Source organism: Rhinopithecus bieti, unplaced genomic scaffold, assembly GCF_001698545.2.
Source record: "Rhinopithecus bieti isolate Rb0 unplaced genomic scaffold, ASM169854v2 scaffold_61298, whole genome shotgun sequence".
NCBI classification, from domain to species: Eukaryota; Metazoa; Chordata; class Mammalia; order Primates; family Cercopithecidae; genus Rhinopithecus; species Rhinopithecus bieti.
In genome coordinates this window covers 843,583-870,759 of record NW_016823727.1, presented here as the reverse complement: position 1 = coordinate 870,759, position 27,177 = coordinate 843,583, and the positions used below count along the sequence as shown (strand labels likewise).

At 39.3% G+C, this 27,177-nt stretch overlaps 1 protein-coding gene across 1 annotated transcript in view; it reads left to right on the top strand.

Annotated features, from left to right (window-relative positions):
• The window catches only part of METAP2 (methionyl aminopeptidase 2), a 40,550-nt gene extending 13,917 nt beyond the window's left edge, over nt 1-26,633 (top strand). The window contains exons 5-10 of the mRNA XM_017861749.1: nt 6,337-6,498; nt 7,219-7,400; nt 8,261-8,355; nt 16,577-16,673; nt 25,610-25,713; nt 26,495-26,633. Coding sequence (XP_017717238.1) covers nt 6,337-6,498; nt 7,219-7,400; nt 8,261-8,355; nt 16,577-16,673; nt 25,610-25,713; nt 26,495-26,614 — 760 coding nt within the window. The 3' untranslated portion in view covers nt 26,615-26,633. The remainder of the gene's footprint in view (nt 1-6,336; nt 6,499-7,218; nt 7,401-8,260; nt 8,356-16,576; nt 16,674-25,609; nt 25,714-26,494) is intronic.
• The last annotated feature ends 544 nt before the right edge of the window (nt 26,634-27,177 follow it).

Below are 27,177 nucleotides of genomic sequence, written 5' to 3'. Positions count from 1 at the left end.
CTGGAATTATATGGCATGGGCTTCTTTTCTTTGAATTTGAAATCATCTGTTGTCCCTATCTTAAAAGCACCTATTTTTAAAATGCCACAGATACAGATAATTTTACATGAATAAATTCTTATAGTACACATGATATGATCACATTTATTTTTAAATATAATCTCTTAATTTTTTTTTTTTTTTTGCTTGTTCCCTCTTCTTTTCCTTCCTTCCAGACCCATGTTAACCACCTAGCAGGTAGCCTTCCATGTTTTTTTCTATGCTCATATATGTATACATCTGTCTGTTTATGTAAGGGAATGTTTGATCATTGTTTGTTTTACAAAAATGGAATCATAGGCACACTTTCCTCCATCTTTTCTCATTCAGGGCTAACCCTTGGAAGTTCCTCCAAGTCAGTTAGAATAGTTATATTATTATCTTGAATGACTTCATAATATTCCATGGTGTGAGTGTACCGCACTTTATTCCACCATTCTCTAGCTGATGGCCATTGCTTTTGTCTGCAATAATTTTGCCACTATAAACCATTCTGCAGTAAACCTCCTTAGGTAAATAGGTAGCTGGATATGTAGTGTATTTTTCTCTCTCTCTCTCTCATGTACTGGTAGTTATATTCTGAAATAATTTTTTAGGAGTGAGATTGATTAATCAAAGAATGTATTAATGATTTCCGATTCTTATACTACTAGTGATTTCGTGCATCTTTTGATCATAGGCTTTGTTTATATCTTTTGCTCTTCCAGAAGTTTTAAATATTTAAATGCATTATATGTCCATGTTTAATACTTCCGAGTTCCCAGTAGTCTCTTAGATTTTCTTGAACACCTATTTTGTATTTTATTACATCTTTAATCTAGAATTTTTTGTGTAAGGTTGGGAGCACTAATTTTATATTTCTTTCCAGTGCAGAGTCAGTTTATTGTTTATTAAATAATCCATCCTACTGAATTGAATGACCACCTTTGTCACATGCTGTATTCCCATGTATGTAATGGAATCAGTTTCTGGATTATTTACTCTGCTCCACTGATCTGTTTCTTACGCTAACACCATTTTAATTTGATATCCCAAACAATTCTTTTTAATACTTAGCTACTCTCAGTCGTGTAGTCTTAAACACACACACACACACACACACACACATACACACAAATGTCCTTGTTAGAATTCTTATCAGAATTGCATTTATATTTATGTATTAGTTTCTGAAAATTGATAGTTTTATCACCTTGTCTTATCCAATGTCATGGAATGTTTTTGATACTTTTTTTTCACTTAATGCGATTTTTATTTCAGGTAGGTTCTAGCCCTTTTAGTTAAATTTATTCTTAAGTGTTTTATGGTTTTGTTAGTGACATGAGTTAAATATTTTAATCCCATTTCTGTTTCTCTAGAGTGGAGGAAAGCAATTGATTTCTTATACTTGTTAACAGATTGTTAATACTTTTAACAATGTGAATATTGTGCAACATTTGAAGTGGTATTTAATACGTGAAAAAAATGAGATTTTGTAAACCTCAAAACTTCCTTTTCCTTACTCTCAGCTTCTGTTGAAATTAAATAAGAATAACTTCTGTTTTTGAAATAATAAGGGAGATATTAATTACATGTTACAATACTTTTCAAAGTAATTGTCATAAATATTGCAGTATTGTATGTTATCCTGGAGAAATACAGAATAAGTATAAGATAGTATGGTGTGTTTGCTTTTTAATAAAACTCAATACTTTTTACATTCATATAACCAGTTTTGACTATTTGCAAATGGATCAGATTCAGTATTCTTACAGATTTGATATAGTTTGTATCTTTCCTTCATTGTTTTATTAATAAACTTTTATTGGAAAGTGAATGAATTATCACAAATAACTCACCTTTGAAACTACTCTAGGTTAAGTGTGTTTTTAAAAACTTCTTATTTTGTACAAAATTAATTGGGCGTGGTGGTGCATGCCTGTAATCCCAGCTACTTGGAAGGCTGAGGCAGGAGAATCTGTTGAACCTGGGAGGAGGAGGAGGTTGCGGTGTGCTGAGATCACACCATTGTACTCCAGCCTGGGCAACAAGAGCAAAACTCTCTCTCAAAAAAAACCCAAAAAACTTCTCATTTTGAAATAATTTTATACTTCCAGAAAAGCTGTAAGCATAGTACAAAGAATTCCCACATACCTTTCACCTAGATTTCCTTTGTTTTGCCACATTGTTTTTTTCTTCTCTATCTCAGTGAAATATAACAAGTATGCATATTGTCATATACAAATAACATTCCATTTTCTCCTTGGAAGACAGATATAAGGCAAATGTGAAAAATGTTAAATTGGTGAGTCTGTATATATATAGTTTTTTTTTCTTTTTTTGTTTTATTTTGAGACAAGGTCTCACTCTGTCAGCCAGACTGGAATACAGTGGTGTGATTATAGCCCACTGTAGCCTGGAACTTCTGGGCCCAAGCAGTTCTCCTGCATTGGCCTTCCAAAGTGTTGGGATTACAGGCGTGTGCCACCACACCCGGCATAGTATTTTTTTTCTGGGCCATTTGAGATCAGACTGCATTTTTGGCTGTAATACTAGGTAATGTATATACAGTATCCTTTTCAGGGTGTTATATCAAGAGACATACAATGTCAGTTTGTTCCTTATTGGTGATGTTTGATTTTTACCGTTTGTTTAAAGTATTAGCCAGTTTCTCAAGTGTACTAATTTTTTCCTCTTGTAATTATTAACTTGTGGGTAGTTGTTTTGAGTGTATCCACACGACTGTTGTGAACTCTTCTCACACATAGCTTGAAACCTTTTTTTATTTTTATTTTTTTGAGATGGAGTGTTGCTGTATTGTCCAGGCTGGTTTACAATTTCTAGGCTCAAGTTATCCTCCCATCTTATCCTCCCAAGTAGTTTTGAAACAAATTTTTAATAGTTACAGTAATGTTTGTTTACTTTCTAAAACCAGGATCCACTTGAGGTTCTCATTGCATATGGTTAGAGGCCTCACCTTTTTCTCTTTTCAGTGCCCCATCTCTTTGAAGCAACCAGGCAGTTGTAGAACGTCTCATGTGGGATTTCTCCGATTGTTTCCTTGTGGGATGTTGAACTTTTTTCTCTATTTCTGTGTTTTCTGTAAACCGGAATTAGGTGTTAATGGGCTTAGATTGGATTTAGGTTAAACATTTTTAACAAAGGTATGAAATAAGTGATTATGACCTTCACATTGTACCATATTCTGCTATATTAGATGTAATGTCAGGCTATCCTACTGTTTTATTGTGTTTTACCTCTTGATTAATGTGACGGCCAACTCTTTTTTTTTTTTTTTTTTTTTCCCCTTTAAAGGTACTTTTGCTTTTGCAGTTTCCAAGTAATCTGTGGGGCTACTTTGGTATCATTTGGAGTATCTATCTTCCTTCCTTTTCTTCCTATTTAGTTTATGCAAACTTGAGAAGAAAGGAATATCCTTTTCTTAACAACTTTTCACTTAATTCTTTTAATATCCATTGATGATCCTTGCTTTTATGGTTATTTCATTGGTAACGGCAAAATGGTGGGTTTTTAATTCTTTCATTCCTTCTGCATTTATTAGGTGATATTATTCTGTAAGAATTTTCTCTATCAACTGGGAATCAACTATAGTTCCTTCTTGTAATCAGAGTTAAAATGTGCTTTATTTCTTACCCTTTAAGCACCAGTTTTTAAAGGAAGGACTTTATGTGATATATGCATACATTTTAATTGTTATTATTATTTTTTTGAGACAGGGCCTCATTCTGTTGCCCAGGCCGGAGTGCAGTGGTGCAGTCTTGGCTCACTGCAACCTCTGCCTCCCGGGCTCAAACAGTTCTTGTGCCTGAGCCTCCCGAGTGGCTGGGACTACAGGTGTGCACTGTCATGCCTGGGTAACTTTTTGTATTTTTAGTAGAAACAGGGTTTTGCTATGTTGCCCAGACTGGTCTCGAGCTCCTGATCTCATGCAGTCTGCCCCACTTGGCTTCCCAAAGTGCTAGGATACAGCTGTGAACGACCACGCCCGGCCATTACTGTTTTTTGAGATAGGGTCTCATTCTGTCACCCAGGCTGGAGTGCAGTGGTGAGATCATAGCTCAGTTCAGCCTGACTTCTGGGGCTCAAGTGATCCTCCCACCCGTCTCCCAAGTGACTGGGACTACAGGCATGTACCACCTTGCCTGGCTAAAATTGTGTTTTCTTTTTGTAGAGATGGAGTCTTGCTATGTTGCCCAGGCTGGCCTTGAACTTCTGGGCTCAAACAGTCCTCCTGCCTCAGCCTACCAAACGGCTGGGATTTTAGGCATGAGCCACTGCACCTGGCCTATTTTGTGTGTGTGTGTGTGTGTGTGTGTGTGTTTATGTGTGTATGTGTATATATACACACACACACACACATATGTGTATGTGTATATATACACACACACACATATATGTGTATGTGTGTATGTATATATTTTGGTAGAGACAGGGTCTCACTGTGTCACCCTGGATTGTCTTGAACTGTTGTCTTCAAGCAATCCTCCCACTTTGGCCTCCCAAACTGTTGGTATCACAGGAGTAAGTCACTGTGCCTGGCTTTAATTGCTATACTTTGTTTAATTGACTGAACAAAATAAGATCAAATGTAGGAAAATAATATTCTTAGTAAAGGTGTGAGGCAGATTTAAAAAAAATTTTTAGTCCACTTATAAGGAATTTTTGGGGAGTCTGGAATTACAGACCCTGATGCTAGGTTTCTTGTATTGTTAATAACTTTCAATTTGAACTCGAGACTTTGAGCAAAAGAATTTCTTTAATTCTGTTTCTTTTTTCTTTATTACTTATTTTTATTTTTTATTTTATGTTTTTAGAGACAGGGTCTTGGTCTGTTGCCCAGGCTGGGGTATAGTGGTGCAATCATAGCTCACTGTGTCCTTGAACTTCTGGGCTCAAGTGATCCTCCTGCCTCAGACTCCTGAGTAGCTGGGATTACAGGGATAAGTAAGCCCAATGCCCAGCTAATTTTTTTTTGGTAGAGACAGAGTCAGAGACAGAGTCAGGTTGGTCTTGAACTACTAGCCTCAAGTGATCCTCCCACCTTGGCCAGGGTCTGTAGTTGAGGGCAGAGTTGAGTGAACTTTTTCTTCGAAGGGCATGTAGTAAATATTTTAGGCCTTGAGTGTTACTTAGCTTTGCCATTGTAGCATGAAAATAGCTGTAGACAGTACATAAATGAGTGGGCACATGTTGCAATAAAATTTTATTTACAAAACAGCAGGGGAGGCAAATAGCAATACCTTGAAGTTATCACTTTTACACTTGTGTAATTTATACTTGGTGATCACTAAGTTGCAAATTGTGTATTCAGTATTTAAGAAAGTGTAAAAGTTGTTTAGATTTTTAAAAAATATATCGTTTTAAAGCAGTTAATGTTTTTCCTACTTACAGGGAATCATGGATCTCATTCCCAGATATTAAATAAAAAATTCTGTCAGATGGGGTGACTCACGCCTGTAATCCGAGCCCCTCAGGAGGCTGAGGCAGGGGGATCACTTCAGGGCAGGAGTTCGAGATCAGCCTGGACAACATAGCAACCCCATTTCTTTAAATAAAAAGTCTTTTAAAATTAGCTGGGTGTGGTGGTATGCACCTATATACTCCCAGCTGCTTGGGAAGCTGAGGCAGGAAGAACCTAGGAGTTTGAGGATATAGTGAGCTATGATCACATCACTGCATCTGCCTGGGTGACAGAGTAAGACCCTGTCTCTTAAAAAAGAAGTTCGTTAGCACTGGCAGTTTTAAAATGTGAGCCATGTCTTTCAGGGAAGAATACCTCTTATATTTATATATACAATTAGAAAAACCCAGCACACCCATGTAATATGTGTTTTGAGGACATATATGCAGATTTCCAAGTCAGTTTCTTCGGTTAGTAGTTACCCTGTTGGCAAAATTAAATGCAAATTGTTGTTGTGCTCCTTTGAAGTCTCTAAAGTATATAAGACCTCAGGTGGAAGGATGACTCTTTCCTACCTACTCTGATTCTAGGACTCTTCAGACTTTTCTGATTCTTTTGTTATCTTTTTTTGTTGTCAGGGTGTTAGTTCCTCTGACTGAATGAAATCTCACAGGAGGATTTTTTTCCTCCCTTAGAGTCTTAAAATGGTTTTAATTTCATTTGGGTTGGTTGCAAGTGTTTGGCTTTTTGTATTTCAGAAACTTTGTTGACATAAACTGAATATGTAATGTATTTTTATTTGAACTGTCTTATTACTTAATATAGTTGTATCTCCCTCAGCTTTTATGCTTGTTCTACTGTTTTATGACTAATAGTATGCTATGCCCACTCTAAAGGCGAACAGCTGCTTGGAGAACTACAAGTGAAGAAAAGAAAGCATTAGATCAGGCAAGTGAAGAGATTTGGAATGATTTTCGAGAAGCTGCAGAAGCACATCGACAAGTTAGAAAATACGTAATGAGCTGGATCAAGCCTGGGATGACAATGATAGAAATCTGGTAAAAGGAATATTTTTTTGTAAGAACATGATAAAAACATGTTTATAAGTACTAACTCTCCAATTATAATGTTTGGCTTTCATTACCACTTTGCTAAATCTTTAAGTAAAGGTTATAGAAATGTCTTCTAGATTATTTTAGTGTCACTATGAGAAAACCATGAAGAGGAGTACACATTGGCACCTCAGCCACCCTATTTTGTGCACAGTCATTACTGATTATTTTCTGTCTGGAAATGTTATTTTGCTATCTAACAATTCATACTAAGAAATAAAAAAGTATTGGAGCAATTGCCCAAACACTGAACATGATGATAATACAGTAACAAAACCAAGTAATTATTTCTCTAGTTTTTCCTTTTGATAAATGATTAGTATAACATGTAATTCTCTGATTCCTACAATTTAAAAAATATACAACATGAACAAATAAGATCAGCATTTAAATTGGTCTAAGTTATACTCTTATTTTCTAGTAAATGTAGTTAAAAGTGGATTGTGTTTTCTCTGTTTCTAACAGAATCAAGTTCCTTGTCTTCTAAAGATAAGCTATTTTCATAGCATCAGAGAACTGTTATTTATATTCAGAAAGTGCTCAGATCATTCTCAGAAAGTATTTAAGGTTTTTGGTAAACTTTCTGAACTTGGTGAACTATATGGTATTAATATATAAAAATAAGAATGTAAAAGTAAACAAGTTCCTTTTGCTTTTTTGTTTTAGTGAAAAGTTGGAAGACTGTTCACGCAAGTTAATAAAAGAGAATGGATTAAATGCAGGCTTGGCATTTCCTACTGGATGTTCTCTCAATAATTGTGCTGCCCATTATACTCCCAATGCCGGTGACACAACAGTATTACAGTATGATGACATCTGTAAAATAGACTTTGGAACACATATAAGTGGTAAATTCTTGCAGAAAATTCCTACCCCAGCCTGCTCCTGGAAAACTAGTTTTTGTCTCTGTTAAATGGAGTGATAAATACTGAACTCCCAAATTTTGTTTTTGCTTCCTCCCTTCATTAGTAAAGGTGTGTTGAGGCAGATTAAAAGAAAAAATTTAGTGCACTTACAAGGAGAGAGAGGCAGTTGTGAGATTTACTTGAAAGCATACTACTAAGTGGAATGAAATGAAAACTGTTGGGTAGTTAAGGTTTATTACCTTTTGTATCAAGGCATGAAAGACATTATCCTACCTTCAGGTCATTGTTTCATACCTCTTTTATTCAAATAATAACATTTATTCAGAATATTTAAGTTTATCAGCCTTTATATACATGTTTGCTTTTTTGAATTCTCTCCAAAACCCGATTAGGTAAGCACCTCATTACCTTACTTACAAGTGAGAAAGCAAGCTTAGAGTAAATACTTACCTAAGGTTTCATTACCTTGGAAAAGTAATACTATATTCAGAGCCCCGTATACTTTCTCTGCCCTGCGTTGCTATTTCTCATTTCCCTAGTCTTTCCTTGTATTCGTTTTGTTTCTGTTTATATGTTTGTATAACTGCCAGGGTGAGCACTGAACTGGTGCTGTCTTGGAGTAATATATACTAACCCTGTAATTCTTTCTATTCTGAATCCTTTATATACTTCTACGTTTTGTCTTTTTGATTATGAATGATCTGTGGGTATTTGGAGTGCAGCCTTCATTTGAGCCTTCATTCTATTTATATGTTAAACTAGCAAGATTAATAGATTAAATGCTGTAAAGTAGATAAATTGACTAGCTGATAAGTAAAATTAAAAGGAATTTTCTCTTTCAGGTAGGATTATTGACTGTGCTTTTACTGTCACTTTTAATCCCAAATATGATACATTATTAAAAGCTGTAAAAGATGCTACCAACACTGGAATAAAGGTATGTGAACTTTTATTAAAGCACCATTTCATTCCAAGTATTTTGAGCACTTTAAGGTCTTTTAAACACTTAACAGCATTTAAGCACTTCTAAGGCCTGTTTAAGATCTTTGGTTAATTAAGACAAATAAAACTGATCCATTGTCCTTATGGTTTTAAGCAGGTAATTGTATGATTGTGTACCAAAGGTTGTTCTTTGTTTGTTTTTGTGTTTGTTACCCTTGAACTTTGCTAAAATTTATTAAAACAGAGTTTGGATCTATTTTTGCCTGTCAGTTGGCAATGGTTTTTTTTGTGGTTCTTTTTTAGAGCAATTTTAGCTTCATAGCAAAATTAAGCAGAAAGTACAGAGATTTCCCACCCCTCCCCAACTTCCTCCATTGTCAGCATCCCCACCACATAGGTATATTTGTTAAAATCATTTGAACCAACATTGACCACATCACAATTATTCAAAGTTCATAGTTTACATTAGGGTTCATTCTTAGTAATATACATTCTAAGGGGTTTGACAAATATAAACACATCTACCGTTACAGTATCATACAGAGTATTTTCTTTTTTCTTTTTTTCTTTTTTTTTTTTTTTGAGACAGAGTGTCTCTCTGTCGCCCAGGCTGGAGTGCAGTGGCACGATCTCAGATCACTGCAAGCTCTGCCTCCCAAGTTCAAGCGATTCTCCTGCCTCAGCCTCCCAAGTAGCTGGGACTACAGGCACCCGCCACCACGCCCGGCTAAGTTTTTTGTATTTTTAGTGGAGACAGGGTTTCACTGTGTTAGCCAGGATGGTCTCGATCTCCTGACCTCATGATCTGCCCGCCTCGGCCTCCCAAAGTGCTGGGATTACAGGTGTGAGCCACCACGCCCGGCCCATACAGAGTGTTTTCATAGCCACCAAAATCCTCTGTGCTCAACTGATTCATCCCTCTCTGTCCACCAAGCTCTGGTACAGCCCAGGTTTTTCCCACCCACCCAATTTTTTTTTTTTTTTTTTTTTTTTGGAGGAAAAGTGCAGTTAAAATAGACATTACAGAAAATTTACCATAATAACTTTTTTTTTTTTTTGAGCTGAGTCTTACTCTGTTGCCCAGGCTGGAGTGCAGTGGCCTAGTCTCAGCCCACTGCAACTTCTGCCTTCCAGGCTCAAGTGATACTCCTGCCTCATCCTCCCAAGTAGCTGGGAGTAATTACAGGCACACACCACCACACATGGCTAATTTTTGTATTTCTAGTAGAGATGGGGATTCACCACGTTGGCGAGGCTGGTCTCGAACTCCTGACCTTAAGTGATCTGCCTGCCTTGGCCTCCCAAAGTGCTGGGATTACAGGCATGAGCCACTGCGCCCAACCATTTCTAAGTATATTGTTCATTGGTTTAAGTGCATTCATAATATTGTGCAGCCATCATCACCATTCATCTCTGTTTACTCTTCATGTTGTAAAACTGAAACTCTATATTCATTAAACAGTAACTCCCAATTTCCTCTTCTCCCTCTACGCTGGCAACCACCATTCTACTAGATATGATTTTGACTGCTGTTAAGTACCTCATATAGTATTTGTTATTTTGTGACTGGTTTATTTCACTTAGCACAATATACTCAAGGTTCACCTATGTTGTAGCATATGTCAGAATTTACTTAAGGCTAAATAATCTATTGTGTGTATATACCGCATTTTTCTTCATCCATTCATCCAGTGATGGACACTTGGATTGCTTCCATGTTTTAGCTATTGTGAATATTGCTGCTATGAATATGGGTGTACAGATAATCTCTTCAAGGTCTGTGTTCAGTTCTTGGGTATATACCCAGAAGTGGATTTGGGAATCTGGTAATTATCTTTTTAAACTTTCTGGGTATCTTCTCTACTGCTTTCCACGGTGCCTGTACCATTTTCATTCCCACCAACGATACACAAGGAAGGGTTCCAGTTTTTCCATTTCCTCGCCAATACTTACTATTTTCTGGGTAGTTTTTTTTTGTTTGTTCGTTTTTAAAATATCTTTGGAGAAATGTCTATTCAAGTTTTTTGCTCATTTTTATTTATTTATTTTTTAATTAAAAAAAAAAACCGGGTGTGGTGGCTCACGCCTGTAATCCCAGCACTTTGGGAGGCCGAGGCGGGTGGATCATGAGGTCAGGAAATCGAGACCATCCTGGCTAACACAGTGAAACCCTGTCTCTACTAAAATACAAAAAAAAAAAAAATAGCCGAGTGTGGTGGTGGGCGCCTGTAGTCCCAGCTACTTGGGAGGCCAAGGCAGGAGAATGGCGTGAACCCAGGAGGTGGAACTTGCAGTGAGCCGAGATCGCACCACTGCACTCCAGCCTGGGCGACAGAGCGAGACTCCATCTCAAAAAAAAGGGTTCAGATTGGGGGTCTTGCTGTGTTACACAGGCGCATCTTGAATTCCTGGGCTCAAGCTATCCCCTCACCTCGGCCTCCCAAAGTGCTAGGATTACAGGCATGAGCCACCATGCCCAGCTCTTTGCCAAAATTTTTTAATTGATTCGTTTGTTGTTGAGTTTTAGGAATTCTGTATAGATTCTGGATGTTAATCCTGTATCAGATATAGTATTTGAAAATATTTTTTCTCATTTTGTGGGTTACCTTTTTACTCCAGATACTGTGTTTTGAAGCATAAAATGTTTTCATGAAGTCCAGTTTGTCTATTTTTTCTTTTGTTGCTTGTGCCTTAGGTGTCATACCCAGTAAGTCATTGCTAAATCTAAGGTCATGAAGTGTTTACTCCGTTTCCTTTTAAGGTATTTATAGTTTCAGGTCTTCAACTTAGGTCTTTGATCCATTTTGAGTTAATTTTTTATATGGTGTTAAGTAAGAGTCCACATTCATTCTTTTGCATGTGAATGTCCAGTTTTCCCAGCACCATTTGTTGAGACTGTTCTCTTGCTTTTGAATGGTCTTGGCACCCTTGTCAAAGCTCATCTGGGCCAGGCACAGTGTATCATGCCTATAATCTCAGCCCTTTTGAAGGCCGAGGTGGGAGAATCGTTTGAGCTCAGTAGTTAAAGTCCAGCCTGGGCAAGATAGCAAGACTGCATCTCTACCAAAAATTAAACAAATTAGTCAGGTGTGATGGTGCATCCTTGTGGTCCCAGCTACTCAGGAGGCTCTGGTGGGAGGATCACATGAGCCCAGGGAGGTTGAGGCCTCAGTGAGACAAGATTACACCACTACATTCCAGCCTGGGTGACAAAGCAAGACCCTGTCCAAAAAAAAAAAATTCGTCTTTGTAAGTGATGGTTTATTTCTGGACTGTTCATTTTATTTTATTGGTTTATATGTCTATCTTTATGCCAATGCCACACTGGGTTTTTTTGCTTTGGTTTGGTTTTGGTTTTGAGACAGGGTCTTGCTCTGTCACCCAAGCTGGAGCACAGTGGCGTGATGTTGGCTTGCTGCAGCCTATACCTCCTGGGTTTAAGCAGTTCTCCTACTTCATTCTCATAAGTAGTTGGGACTACAGGCTCATGCCACCATATCCATCAGTTTTATTTGTTTTTTATAGAGACAAGCTCAGGTTGGTCTTGAACTCCTGGCCTCAAGCAGTCCTGCTGCCTCAGCCTCCCAGAGTGCTGGGATTACAGGCATGAACTATTGGCGCCTGATGTCCGCACTGTTTTGATTACTGTAGCTTTGTTGTAAGTCTTGAAATTGAGACGTGTAAATTCTCCATCTTTGTTCTTTTTCAAAATTGTTTGGCTATCTAGGATGTCTTGGGATTCCATATAAATTTAGGATTTTTTTTTTTTTTCCTGCAAAAACCACCAACTGGATTTTGATAGGGATTGTGTTGAATGTATAGATGGCTTCAGATGGTATTGACATTTTAACGATATTAAGTCTTCTAATTCATAGACATGAGATGTTATGTTAATCCATTTTCACACTGCTATAAAGAAATACCTGAGACTGGGTAATTCATAAAGGAAAGAAGTTTAATTATCCACAGTTCCACATGACTGAGGAGGCCTCAGGAAACTTAGAATCAAGGCAGAAGGCAAAGGGAAAGCAAGGACCTTCTTCACATGGCAGTAGGAGAGAGAACTGCAAGCAGGGGAAATGCCAGGCGCTTATAAAACTGTCAGGTCTCATGAGAACTTCCTATCATGAGAACAACATGGGGAACGACCCCATGATCCTGTCACCTCCCTCTCTCAGCATGTGGGGATTACAATTTGAGATGAGATTTGGCTGGGGACACAGAGTCAAACCTTATCAGATATGTTTCCATTTATGTCTTTATTTCAGCAGCGTTTTATAGTTTTCATTGTATATGTGTTTCAATGTGTTTCACCTTGGGGTTAATTCCTAAGTTTTTTTTTTTGAGCTATTGTTAATGCAATTATTTTTGTAATTTCGTTTTCAGATTGTTCATTGTTAGTATGTAGAAATGCAAGTGATTTTTATGTTTTGACTTTGTATCCTGTACTTGGTTGAATTAATTTATTCTGATACTTCTTTTGTGTGGAATCTTTAGGGTTTTCCACAGGTAAGATCATATAATCTGTGAACAGAGATAGTTTTACTTCCATCCCAATTTAGATGCCTTTTTATTTTCTTGCCTGGTTGTTCTGACCTATGTTGAGTAAAAACGGCAAAAGTGGATAGCCTTCCTTTCCTTGTTTGTGATCTTAGAAGAAAGCTTTCCATCTTTGACCATTGAGTATGATGTTAGCTGTAGGTTTTTCATAGATGGCTTTTATTATGTTGAGGTGGTTTACTTCTGTTCTTAATTTGTTGAGCCTCGCATCGTGAAAGGGTGTTGAATTTTGTCGTGCTTTTTCTGCATCAATTCAGGCAGTCATATGGTTATTTTTCTTCACTCTGTTAATGTGTGTATTAGATCTGTTTTTCTTATGTTGAACCATCTTTGAATTTCAGGAATAAATCCCACTAAGTCATGGTGTGTATTCCTTTTAATATGCAATTGAATTTGGTTTGCTAATATTTTATTAAGGATTTTGCATCAGTGTTCATAAGAATATTGGCCTGTGGTTTTCTTATAGTGTCTTTGCCTGGCTTTGGTATCAGAGTAATGCTGGTTTCATGTAATGACTTAGAAAGTATTCTCTTCAGGTTTTTAGAAAAGTTTGAGGAGTGGTATTAGTTCTTTAAATGTTAGAATTAACCAGTGGAAGCCATCAGGTTCAAGGTTTTCCTTTGTCAGGATTTTTTTTTTTTTTTTTTTTTTTTTTGAGACAGGTCTCCCTTGTTACCCAGGCTGGAGTACAGTGGTATGAACACAGTTCACTGCGGCCTTGACCTTCTGGGCTCAAGCGGACCTCCTGCCTCAGCTCCCAAGTAGCTGGGACCACAGGCGTGTACCACTACACCCAGCTAATTGTAAAAATAAAATAACATTTAAAATTTTTTTAGATACAGGGTGTTGCTATCTTGCCCAGGCTGGTCTGGAACTCCTGCTCACAAGCCATCCTGCCACCTTGGCTTCCCAAAGTGTTGAGATTACAGGCATGAGCCACTGTGTCCGGCCTAATAATTCTTCTAAATGAATTAGTCTCTTGAGTTATGTAGAAAATAGAATATGGAATTGTAAACCAAAGTTGTAATAATACTAGCTTTTAGAATAAAAATAATTTTGGCTGGGCATAGTGTGTCACGCCTGTAATCCCAGAACTTTGGGAGGCCGAGGCAGGCGGATCACAAGGTCAAGAGATTGAGACCATTCTGGCCAACATGGTGAAACCCTGTCTCTACTAAAAGTACAAAAATTAGCTGGGTGTGGTTCCGCGCCTGTAGTGCCAGCTACTCAGGAGGCTGAGGCAGGAGAATGACTTGAACCCAGGAGACAGAGGTGGCAGTGAGCCAAGATTGCGCCACTGCACTTTAGCTTGGCAACAGAGCGAGACTCCGTCTCAAAAAAAAAAAAAATTTTTTTTAAAAAATGTATTAGTTCCTTAAGTCATGCGGAAAACAGTGTTTGCAGACTATTGTTAGAATAATAGTTGTTACAATTGACCATTTATTTTACTTCATTGAGACTTTAAAAATTCATATGGCTTCAAGTTACTATGTAGTATCCTTTGCAGGGCATTTCTTGAGCACTTCTTGCAGGCCCAGTCTAGTAGTAATTAACTCCATCAGCTTTTATCTGGGAATCTTAATTTCCCCCTCACTTTTTTTTTTTAATATATATATTTTTTTCAAATTGAAATAGGGTCTTGCTCTGTTGCCCAGGCTAGAGTTTAGTGGTATGATCATGGCTCACTGCAGCCTCGCCCTTCTGGGCTCAGGAAATCCTTCCACCTCAGTTCCCCAAGTAGCTGACACGTGCCACAATACCTTGCTAATTTTTAAAACTTTTTTGTAGAGATGGGGGTCTCACTTTGTTGGCCAGGCTGGTCTTGAACTCCTGGGTTCAAGTGATCCTCCCACCTTGGCCTTCCGACGTGCTGGGATTATAGACATGAGCCACCACGCCTAGCCTGATTTCTTTCTCACTTTTGAAGGACAGTTTTCCCAGATAGGATTCATGGGTGACAGCTTTTTTCTTTTAGTTAGCACTTTGCATATGTACACTGCTGCCTTCTAGCCTCCAAAGTTTCTAGTGTGAAATGTGCTTGAAGTCTGATTGAGCATCCCTCCTATATAGTGAATCACTTCTTTCTTGTTGCTTTCAGGTTTCCCTCTGTCCTTTAGAAAGTTTGATTATCATGGTTTTTTGTGTGTGTGTGGGTTTCTTTGAGTTAATCTTTTTTGGAGTTCTTTGAACTTCTTGGATGTTATATTCTTGTATTTCATCAAATTTGGGGAGTTTCCAGCCATTACTTTTTCAAATATTGTTTGCCTTTCTCCTTCTTCTGAAAATTTCCATAATGCATATATTGGTCTACTTCATATACAGGTCCCTGAGGTTCTGTTCACTTTCATCTTTTTTATTCTTAGACTTGGTGATTTCCCTTGTCCTTATCTTCAGGTTTGCTGATTCTTTTTTTTTGCCTGCTCAAATACTTTTGAATTCTTGTGAATTTTTCGTTTCAGTTACTGTACTTTTCAGCTCTAGAAATTTTTTTTTTTCTTTTAGGTTTTCTGTTCTTTTTTGATATTTTCATTTTGTTCATACTTTTTTTTTTTTTTTTTTGGCTCTCTCAATGTCTTCCTTTAATTTTTTAAGCATCTTTAGAAGAGTTGTTTTGAAGGCTTTGTCTAGTAGTAGATCTGCCATCAGGTTTTTTTTTCAAGGATAGTTTCTGTCAATTTATTATTTTCCTTTGATGGGTGTTCTTATTTCCTTATATGCCTTGTGACTTTATGTTGAACACTGCATATTTCAGTGTAATGTGGTAATTCTGAAAATCAGATATTCCCCCTTCCCCAGCATTTCTTTTAGATTTTTTGTATTGGTTTTTTTTGTTTTTGATTCTTGTAGCCAATCTCTACCAAGCATCCGCCTGAGGTGTAAACTTCAGGTTTTCTCAGGTCTTTCCCTGGGCATGTGCGCTCACTTTTACGATTTTCTTGTACGTGCAGTTGTTTTTGAATGACCTAGTCTTTAATATCTGGGCCCTGAAGGGGAGAAAAGAAAATGAGTGTGGGCTGGAGGCCATACTGTGTGTGAGGGAGTGGAGGGGAAAGGGGTGCTCACCATTTAAATCTGCTGAGTCACTTCAGCCACAGGGGTGTGTAAGGGCTGAGGTTTGCAACTATGAGGGGAGATGCAACAACAGTGGCCACTTCTATATCTGGGCCTATGTGACCAGAAGTAGCAACTAGGTATCAAAGCACAGATCCCTGATGTTTAGGACATAGACTATTTTGCCCACTCACATACCCCCAAGCTGTGTGCATGTTGCTCCAGGAACATGAGCCAACCACGAGCTTATGGAACGGTGTGTAGTAGTGCTGCTACTGTGTTGAGAGCTGAAATGGATGGAAGTTAACCACGCTTGACCATCCCATTATTCCCCTGGAAGTTGCAAGGCTTCAGTAGACTCCAGAGTTCCCAAGTAGTTACATTAGACAGATTTTGTCAGTGTAGTTGTTATCTATTTAGGGAGGCAGATTCCTGGTGCTTAATACTTCACTATCCTCCCATAATCCTCTGCAAAGTATTTTAAACAGGAAATTACTATGTACAAAGCAGTTTTTGATTGTCCCTTATTTTTAAATGTTACAAAATTAAGTTGCTATGAAAATTTTGCACTTTGAATAATAAAGCATACTTTACTCTTTTTTTAGTGTGCTGGAATTGATGTTCGTCTGTGTGATGTTGGTGAGGCCATCCAAGAAGTTATGGAGTCCTATGAAGTTGAAATAGATGGGAAGACTTATCAAGGTATATTCTTTTAATATATCTTACTTTGAAATTGATTTTATAGACTATTGTCGAGTGCTTTCTTTGAGTCAGCTGCTTCATGTTTCTGTCTTGGGAATTCAAGGAAAGAAGACAGGGGAAATGACCCGCTTAGAGCATGGTGGGAGTACTGTTGTAACTAACTGGAAACTATTGCCAAGCCACACTGTTAGCTGATAAGAAAACACCTGAGGAAATATCCTAGGGCAACCAAAATGCGCAGCCAGTTTTCTGTGACTAGTCAAATCAAGGCTGAGAGAAGCCAGGTCTCTTGCCATTGATGATGACTCATTGTGATTTTTTTGTTGTTGTTTTTTGTTTTGTTTGTTTTTTAAAGACAGGGTCTTGCTCTGTCATCCAGGCTGGAGCGCAGTGGTACAACCACGGCTCACTGTAGTTTCAACCTCCCAGGCTTAAGCGATCCTCCCACCTTAGCCCTCCCGGGTAGGGCCACAGTGCCTGGCTGATTTTTTTTTTGTAGAGGCGAAGTCTACCTGTGTTGCTCAGTCTGATTTTGAACTGCTGAGCTCAAGCGATCCTCCCGCCTCAGCCTCCCGAAGTGCAGGGATAACAGGTGTGAGCCACTGCTCCTAGCCTGTGGTTTTTTTGGAATCACATTCAGAATTTGGAGGCCAGTTCCTTGTGTATCACTTTAATTCCCAAGTCCCTTTGCTTTCTAGTCTTTACCAGAGACTACCTCAGGTATATACTCCCAGAGTCCCCTGTGCTTTCTGGTGCTGTACGTTAATCTCTGTCAGTCCAGTCCTCCTCCAGCTCCCAGGTCTGTCTGATCATCCCGCAGCCACCATCCTCTTCCCTCATCTGTGGTCATTTTTCTCTGTGACCCTGTTCTAATAACTTCTTTGTAGAATATTTTCTATATTTCCTTTAACAGAATTCTGTCTCTCTTTGTAGACTCTGAGTGGAGACTCATGTTGTTTTCTTGCCCCTTACTCAGTAAATTCACACCATTCAGCATTCTTTGCATTTCCTATTGCCCATTATGTGTTTCTACCAAGAGCAGAAGTGATTCTTCCTCTGGAACCTGACCGTGCCTTCTATATAGACAGTTACCACCAATGTAACAGTCCTCTTTAATGTCTAAATACTGAAATTTATTACCAGACTTATACTTTTTTTTTTTTTTTTTTTTTTTTTTTTTTTGGAGACAGAATCTTGTTCTGTTGCTCAGGCTGGGGTGCAATGGTGCAATCTTGGCTCACTGCAACCTTTGCCTCCTGGGTTCAAGCAATTCTGCCGCAGCCTCCCCATTAGCTGGGATTACAGGCGCCTGCCACCATGCCTGGCTAATTTTTTTTTTTTTTTTTTTTTTTTGAGGTGGAGTCTTGCTCTGTCACCCGGGCTGGAGGGCAGTGGTGTGATCTTGGCTCACTGCAACCTCTGCCTCCCAGGTTCAAGCCATTCAATCCATTCTCCTGCCTCAGCCTCCCGAGTAGCTGGGATTACAGACGTGTGCCACCACAGTCGGCTGCTTTTTGTATTTTTAGTAGAGACAGCGTTTCGTCATGTTGGGTAGGCTGGTCTCAAACTCTAGACCTCAGGTGATCCACCCGCCTCGGCCTCCCGAAGTGCTGGGATTACAGGCATGAGCCACCGTGCCCAACCCTTCTTGAGAGAGTCTGCCAGACCTGGTGGTTCATGCCTGTAAATCCCAGCACTTTGGGAGGCCAAGGTGGGTGGGTCACCTCAGGTCAGGAGTTCGAGACCAGCCTGGCCAACATGGTAAAACCCTGTCTCTACTGAAAAAAAAAAAAAGGCGTGATGGCACACACCTATAATCTCAGCTACTTGGGAGGCTGAGGCAGGAGAATTGCTTGAACCCAGGAGGCGGAAGTTGCAGTGAGTCGAGATTGCACCATTGCACTCCAGTCTGGGCGACAGAGTGAGACTTCATCTGGGAAAAAAATTTAAAAAAGAGTCTTCCTCTGTTGTCCAGGCTGGAGTGCAGTGGCATGGTTGCAGGTCAATCCCCTTGCTCAAGCACTCCACCTCTGAGCTTCCTGAATAGCTGGGACTACAGATGTACACTGTCACACCTGGCTAATTTTGTATTTTTTTAAAATAGAGATGAGTTTCACCATGTTGCCCAGGCTGGTCTTGACTTGAACTCCAGGTTCAAGTGATGATCCGCCTGCCTTGACCTCCCAAAATGCCAGGATTACAGGCATAAACCACTGCTCGCAGCCCAGTCTTAGACTCTTTTTTTTTTTTTTTGAGACGGAGTCTCGCTGTGTCACCTGGGCTGGAGTGCTGTGGCCGGATCTCAGCTCACTGCAAGCTCCGCTGCCCCCCGGGTTCACGCCATTCTCTTGCCTCAGCCTCCCAAGTAGCTGGGACTACAGGCGCCCGCCACCTCGCCCAGCTAGTTTTTTATATTTTTTAGTAGAGACGGAGTTTCACCATGTTAGCCAGGATGGTCTCGATCTCCTGACCTTGTGATCCTCCCGTCTTGACCTCCTAAAGTGCTGGGATTACAGGCGTGAGTCACCGTGCCCGGCCTCAGTCTTAGACTTTTAAACAATAGCTAGTCTTTTTTTCTAGCTCTTTCGTTTCCTTACTTTTTTTTTTATTTCTTCTATGTCTTTCTTTTTGTTTTTAATATATATGATTTTTTTTCTTTTTTGAGACGGAATCTCACTCTGTAGCCCAGTTTAGAGTGCAGTGGTGTGATCTCAGCTCACTGTAACCTCCACTTCCTAGGTTTGAGCAATTCTTAAGCCTTAGTCTCTCAGGTAGCTGGGATTACAGGCATGCGCCACTACACCCAGCTAATTTATTTTTGTATTTTTAGTAGAGACGGGGTTTCACTGTAGTACAGTAGGTCAAGAGATGGTCTCGATCTCTTGACCTCATGATCTGCCCGCCTCAGCTTCCCACAGTGCTGGGATTACAGGCATGAGTCACCGTGCCCAGTCTATATATGTTTTTTGATATCAAGATATTCTTCCATTTCATTGTTCTTCATGGTTTTATTTCCCTTCCTCCGGCCTAGACCCTGTGTCAGCAGCTTTAATTCTTCTCTCATCTATATCTTTAACTTCCTTATTATTTGATTTTCAGATATTCTCTTTAAGATCTCTAATGCTGCCGGGCGCGGTGGCTAAAGCCTGTAATCCAGCACTTTGGGAAGCCGAGACGGGCGGATCACGAGGTCAGGAGATCGAGACCATCGTGGCTAACACGGTGAAACCCCATCTCTACTAAAAAATACAAAAAAAAACTAGCTGGGCGAGTTGACGGGTGCCTGTAGTACCAGCTACTCGGGAGGCTGAGGCAGGAGAATGGCGTGAACCCAGGAGGTGGAGCTTGCAGTGCGCCAAGATGGCGCCACTGCACCTCCAGCCTGGGCGACAGAGCTAGACTCCGTCTCAAAAAAAAAAAAAAAAAGAAGAAGATCTCTAATGCTGTGAACACAAGTGCAAAGCAGAATACTTACTTATTTATTTATTGAGACAGTGTCTTACTCTGTCACCCAGGCTGGAGAGCAGTGGTGCAGTCTTGGATCACTATAAGCTCAGCCTCCCGAGTAGTTGGGATTACAGGCGTGTGTCACCATGCTGGCTAATTTCTGGATTTTTTTTTTTTAGTGGAGAAAGGGCTTCATCATGTTGGCCAGGCTGGTCTCGACTTTCTGACCTCAGGTGATCTGCCCACCTTGGCCTCCTAAAGTGTTGGGATTACAGGCGTGAGCCACCGTGCCTGGCCCAGAATATTCTTGATGTTACTCACACTTAGGTAGGAGGTGTGGGTTAATGAAGAAAACACACTTTGGGGTTCAGGCAGGTTTTAGTTGGAGTCTTAGATAAATCTATAACCTGAATACCCAAGTTTCTTGACTGTAATAGTGTTAATGGTATCTAGTTTGTTTTGAGAATGTCAATTATGTGATAGTGCCTGGAATTTATTAAGTATGCAACAGATATTTGTCATTCTGTCCCCTTCTCACCCCACTTCTGGGATTAGTGCCACAAATACAGTGCTTATTCAGGCTCTTCCAAATTGATCTTCGCATCTCACGAAATTACTTAACTGATGAGAAAAATAGCCAAACAAGCCTAACACTCTAATGTTGCATAAAGAATGTGACCAAATGCCGGGATTGGCAAATGCCAGGATTTGCCCACCTTCTCCCTATTCTTATGTTTTTATCTCTGTTCTTTAAGGAAGAAATACTCTTTTTCCTATGCAGTATTTTCTTTTTTAAAATGTTTAAAAATTGTTAGCTCAAATACTGCTTTAAGGATCTTCTTTTCAGTGTTAATCCTCCCACCTCCTTTGAGATACCACCTTATTACTCTTTTTCTGTACATACTCAGCCTTTCCCTAGTGGCTCCTCTCAGTGTGAAAGCACATGTGGAGGAGAATAAAAATCATAGCATTAGATATCCTTCCATGATTCTCATATTTTTTTTTTTGAGAGGGAGTTTTGCTTTTGTTGCCCAGGCTGGAGTGCAATGGTGAATGATCGCAGCTCACCACAACCTCCGCCTCCCGGGTTCAAGCAATTCTCTTGCCTCAGCCTCCCGAGTAGCTGGAATTACAGGCATGCACCACCACGCCCAGCTAATTTTTTTGTTTTGTTTTGTTTTGTTTTGTATTTTTAGTAGATATGGTGTTTCTCCATGTTGGTCAGGCTGGTCTTGAACTCCCAACCTTAGGTGATCCGCCTGCCTTGGCCTCCCAAAGTCTGGGATTACAGGCATGAGGCACCGCACCTAGCCGATTCACATATTCTACTTTTGGCCTTTACTTACTGTTATGTGAAATTTTTACAATTTATTTTTACATTAAGACATGGTTTAAATTTACTGTGTTCCTTAGTAGGGGTAAACATACTTTTCTTGGTATCCTAGCCAAAGCCATAAGGAGAGCAAAAGATTTTTAAAGGCTAGAATTTAGAATATCTCATTTCCAGTGTGCTTTTCTTTGGGAAATGTTTTGTACAGTTCTTTAAATAGCTTAGAACCAGTTTTAGGATTTGCTGCTTCTATTAACATTTTATGAGCTCCCCAGAAGCAAGATTCTTACCCCAAAGGAAGCTGAGATTAAAAGCATAAATGCTGAGTTAAATGAGGAATTTATGGGACTAGAACATGGGCCTTCTGATTTCTAGGTTCACTGCTACAAATGAACAGAATCTATTATTTCCAAATTCGTGACTCTTAGGTCAACTTGGAATACAGACTGTAGCAGTCTGCTTGGGGGACTACCTCTAGAATTAGTTATTTCTCTTTTTTGAGAATTTGCTGAAACTTTTGTAAATTCCAACACCAACCAACATATACCAGTGTCCTCTCTTTTTCCTTTCATTTTCTCCTAATTTTACAACTTGTTTGGTATGTGGTCTGCCTTTCAAGGTATGGTAGGTGACAGCTTAATGTTTGACTTAATGTTTAGTCACTGCATAATAATTCCAGCCTGCAACATTGGGATTTTTAATATCTACCCTTTTACTTCTTCCACTAAGCTAGTGCAGCATTTTAGGTTTCATTATTTCAATACCCTCTTTTGATCCCTGTTATTGTACTGATCAGGGTTCTTAGTTTGAGGCAACAATCCATTTTTAATAGTTTAAGTAGAGAGGATGTGGAAACATCCTGATACTGGGGAGATGAAGAAATGGACTCTGGGTTGAACTTTCCGGAACAAATTAAAAAAACCACATAGCACAACTGGGCCATCAAAGGAGTACCTTAATCTCCTTTGATCAGGAAGGGATAGAATTAAAAAGTGATTGTTAACAAATTAGTGTTCCCAGAGTTAGCCTGTGCTGTTACAACCTGCATAAGTAAATGAATTCCCCTGTACCCTCATTCTTCTGTGCAACTAACATATTAGGTTGGTATGACTAAGAAACTTTCTTAAAAAAAATTGATTGGCGCCGGGCGCAGTGGCTCAAGCCTGTAATCCCAGCACTTTGGGAGGCCGAGATGGATCACGAGGCGGATCACAAGGTCAGGAGATCGAGACCATCCTGGCTAACATGGTGAAACCCCGTCTCTACTAAAAAATACAAAAAACTAGCCGGGTAAGGTGGTGGGCGCCTGTTGTCCCAGCTACTCGGGAGGCTGAGGCAGGAGAATGGTGTAAACCCGGGAGGCAGAGCTTGCAGTGAGCTGAGATCCGGCAACTGCACTCCAGCCTGGGCGACAGAGCGAGACTCCGTCATAAAATAAATTAAAATAAAATAAAATAAATAAAATAAATAAAATTTTTCTTAAAAAAATTGATTGGCTTGTAAGGGTCAGTTTGCAAAGGTTGAATTTTAAAATAAGCTTGTTACTTGTCAACCTGAATAACAAACAGAGGCTCCCTAAAAGAAAATGATGTTTGGGAATAGAGCACTGCAGTGGGAATGCCATAGTAAACTTGTGCATATTCAGGGAGTTAAGGAAGACAGAGGTTTTTAAAGACGAAAATGAGGATGACATAATTGTTTTGAAATAATTATCCTTGGCTCCAAAGATTAATAAGAAGAGTGACGCCAGTTGGAGGTTGGGCAGGCAGCTGTTGGGCAGATGTCCTTGCAGAAATATTTTTTTGTGTAAGGTTGCAGTGGGCTTTGTGCAAGGTTATGGTTTTCGGTCATTTTCATTATCAGGCGTATAAGCATGAGAACCATCTCTTCATGGCTTTCCCTAGCTCTGTTTGAGTCTGACAACTTTGACATATTTATATAAGAAGGTTGTTGTGAAGAGCGAATTGATTTGTTTTTCTTGCTACCCCACTGAGTTTGTAGCATACTTGTTCCTTGCTTCAGACTGCTTAATTCTGCTCTAGAAGAAAGGTAGCTCATACTGAGGATTCTAGCGCTATAGACCTAAATTTTTTTAAGGCCCCCCCTTTTTTTTCTTTTCTTTTTTTTTTTGAGACTCTGTTGCCCAGACTGGAGTACAGTGGTACGATCTCATTTCACTGCAGCCTCTGCTTCCTGGGTTCAGGTGACTCTCCTGCCTCAGCCTCCCAAATAGTTGGGACTACAGGTGTGCATCACCATGCCCAGCTAAGTTTTATATTTATAGTAGAGATGGGGTTTCACTATGTTGACCAGACTGGTCTTGAACTCCTGACCTCAAGTGATCCTCCTGCCTTGGCCTCCCAAAGTGTTGGGATTACAGGTGTGAGCCACTGCACCTGGCTGTTTTTAGCCCTTTTATAAAATTTGAAATATTAACACAAAATGCACAAAGCATAAATACTCAACTTCTCAATTGCAGAAGCTACGTAACCTCACTCCTCAAGAAATTGAATATTGCCAGTATTCCAGAAGACACTCAGTCTCATTTTCATAGTCCGTTTTGTGCTGCTACAGCAGAATACCTGAGACTAGGTAATTTATAAAGAACAGAAATTGATTTCTTACAGTGTTAGAGGCTGGGAAGATTAAGGGACTGGCATCTGGTGAGGGTCTTCTTGCTGCATCATCCCATGGCATTAGGCAGAAGGGCAATAAGAAGCTTGAGAGAGAGAGCAAGAAGTGGTCAAACTCGTCCTTTACAAGGAACCCACTGCTGAGATAATGGCGTGAATTCATTGATGAGAGTGGTGCCTCCATGGCCCAAACTTCTCGCATTATGTCCCACCTCCCAACACCATCACATTGGAGATGAAGTTCCCAATACATGAACTTTGGGGGACACATTCAAACCATAGAACCAATACACTGCTTTCCAATTACAGCAGCCTGCCTTTAGTGAGCCACCATCTTGGCTTGTGGGGTCAGTTCGCCAGGTCTTAGAGAAATAGTAATGATGTCTGAATTTTAAAATATATTTAGCTTATCAGCACTGTAAGTACGAAAGGATTTGCATTTGCTTTTCTTTGTCTTTACTACCTAATTATACATCCCTAAACTAGTTTTATTGCCTAATTTTGAACTATTATGTATATGTGGAATTGTACAGTATGTATGTAATTGTGCCTTTTTCTGCTTATTTTGTCAGTTGTTTTAAAACAACTAGAATAAAAAAGCTAGAAGTTTTATTCCAGTTGTTAAATGTATTCCTAGCTTTTTGTTTTTATTGTTGAATGTTATTCCCTCATGTGAATATGCCACAATTTGTCTATTCTGTCATTGCTCTCAGGACAGTGGGATGTTTACATTTTCTTTCTTCTTTCTTATTTCTATTTCTTAATTATTGTGTCTCAGCCACATAGATTTTCTTTTTGAATGTTTGAAATGTTGATATAAAGTTCTGTAATACTGTCATCTTAACAGTATTTTTCACGTTATCTTTTGGTCCATAACAATACAAATACGTATTCTTTATGCTTCTAATAATTAGTGTATATGGCATTTTCTTTTCTGTTAACAGTACCTCCTTAGATGACCTCCCTTATGCCCTTAATCCTGTAATTCTTTCTTCCATACTCCCTTACTTCTGGCATTTTTTTTTTTTTTTTTTTTTTTTGAGACAAGAGTCGCTGTCGCCCAGGCTGCAGTGCAGTGGCATGATCTCGGCTCACTGCAACCTCCGCTTCCCGGGTTCAAGTGATTCTCCTGCCTCAGCCTCCTGAGTAGCTGGAATTACAGGCCCCCACCACCACACCCAGCTAATTTTTGTATTTGTAGTAGAGACAGGGTTTCGCCGTGTTGGCCAGGCTGGTCTCAAACTCCTGACCTCAGGTGATCCGCTTGCCTTGGCCACCCAAAGTGCTGGGATTACAGGCATGAGCCACTGCACCCGGCCTACTTCTAGTATTAATAACACTGCAACTAACTACTTTTTATATTCCACTAGATTCCAGTTTATATTTAACTACCTTAATGTAAGGTTATTTAGTAAAGCCATATCTGGTTTTTGAATAAATGCTTGAACTCTGTACCAAAATATAAAAGATCTGCTTTTTCTTCTTGAGATCCTGAATAACTTTTATTTCCCTATTTTTTATAACAGTGAAACCAATCCGTAATCTAAATGGACATTCAATTGGGCAGTATAGAATACATGCTGGAAAAACAGTGCCGATTGTGAAAGGAGGGGAGGCAACAAGAATGGAGGTATGTGTGTCACTAACATTTTACTTCCATGGAAGACATTTTTTTCTTCCAAGCAGAAGATCGTGATAGTTAAGTATATAATTATACTGACCAGAATTAGCTTATCATCCATATTCACACTGTCAGGAATTGGGTCATTTGAATTTGCAAATTGTGTATAGTTAGCACTAAATCACTTGTGGAAATTGGGGCTGTGAAAGGATTGTTTGTTCAACATTTGATGAATATTTATGGAGCATTCCTAGGTGTCAGTCTCTTTATAGTAGGCTCTAGGGGTGGAGCTGTGAACAAAATTTGTAGGGGGAAGCAGAAAGACCAAGAAGTGCAAAGGAGCTAAAGCAAGGCAAGGTTAGATAAAGACTGCCAGGGGCTATTTCATGTTGCTGCTTAATCAGGTAGAGACTTCAAGAGATGGTAATTGTAGGCTGGGCTCAGTGCCTCAAGCCTGTTAATCCCAACACTTTGAGAGACCAGTGCAGGCAGATCACCTGAGGTCAGGAGGTTGAAACCAGTCTGGCCAACATAGTGAAACGTTGTCTCTACTAAAAATACAAAAATTAGCCAGGCATGGTGGCACGTGCCTGTAGTCCCACCTACTCGGGAGGCTGAGGCAGGAGAATCGCTTGAACCTAGGAAGCGGAGGTTGCAGTGAGCCAAGATCACACCACTGCACTCTAGCCTGGCAACAGAGAGAGACTGTCTCAAAAAGAGAGAGCGAGATGGTAATTGTGATTCATTCTGAATTTTTCTTCTTTCTCTCCCCTTGACCCTTATTTTTCAGGAAGGAGAAGTATATGCAATTGAAACCTTTGGTAGTACAGGAAAAGGTGTTGTTCATGATGATATGGAATGTTCACATTACATGAAAAATTTTGATGTTGGACATGTGCCAATAAGGTGAGAGACGAGACGATGGAATTTATGTGGCTAATGAGCATCTCTTCTGAGTTAACAGCATTTTTTTAAAAAAGTGGCATGCATACAAAATAGTATATTCATTAAATGTAGAGTTCTGTAGCCCAACAGTAAGAAAAAAAAATAGCCTTTTAAACATTTTAACTGAGATAAAAATTACACACACACACACACACACACTACACACACACACATGCTGTCTTCAAGTCTGGTTTCTGATAATCATAAATGTCAGAGATTATTTTGCTAGCATTCCTAGGTTTTTGGTTTAATATTTTCCCATTGGTAAACTTCCATTTACAATGTCTTTCAATTTACATTGAATTTTTTTAACATTTGAAGATGATTGAAGTCTGGATTTACATCTTTTATATGCAGGTCTTTGAGCTTGCTGCACACAAAAGGAAATTCCCATAATACCCTGTAGTTAGGTCTGTACTGGGGAATATAACACACATAGACACGTAAACACAATAAGATGGCCTCCAGCTGGTTCCTATTCAGCTGCCATCTATAATTAGGTATGGGCTATTATACATTCTGGCTTTT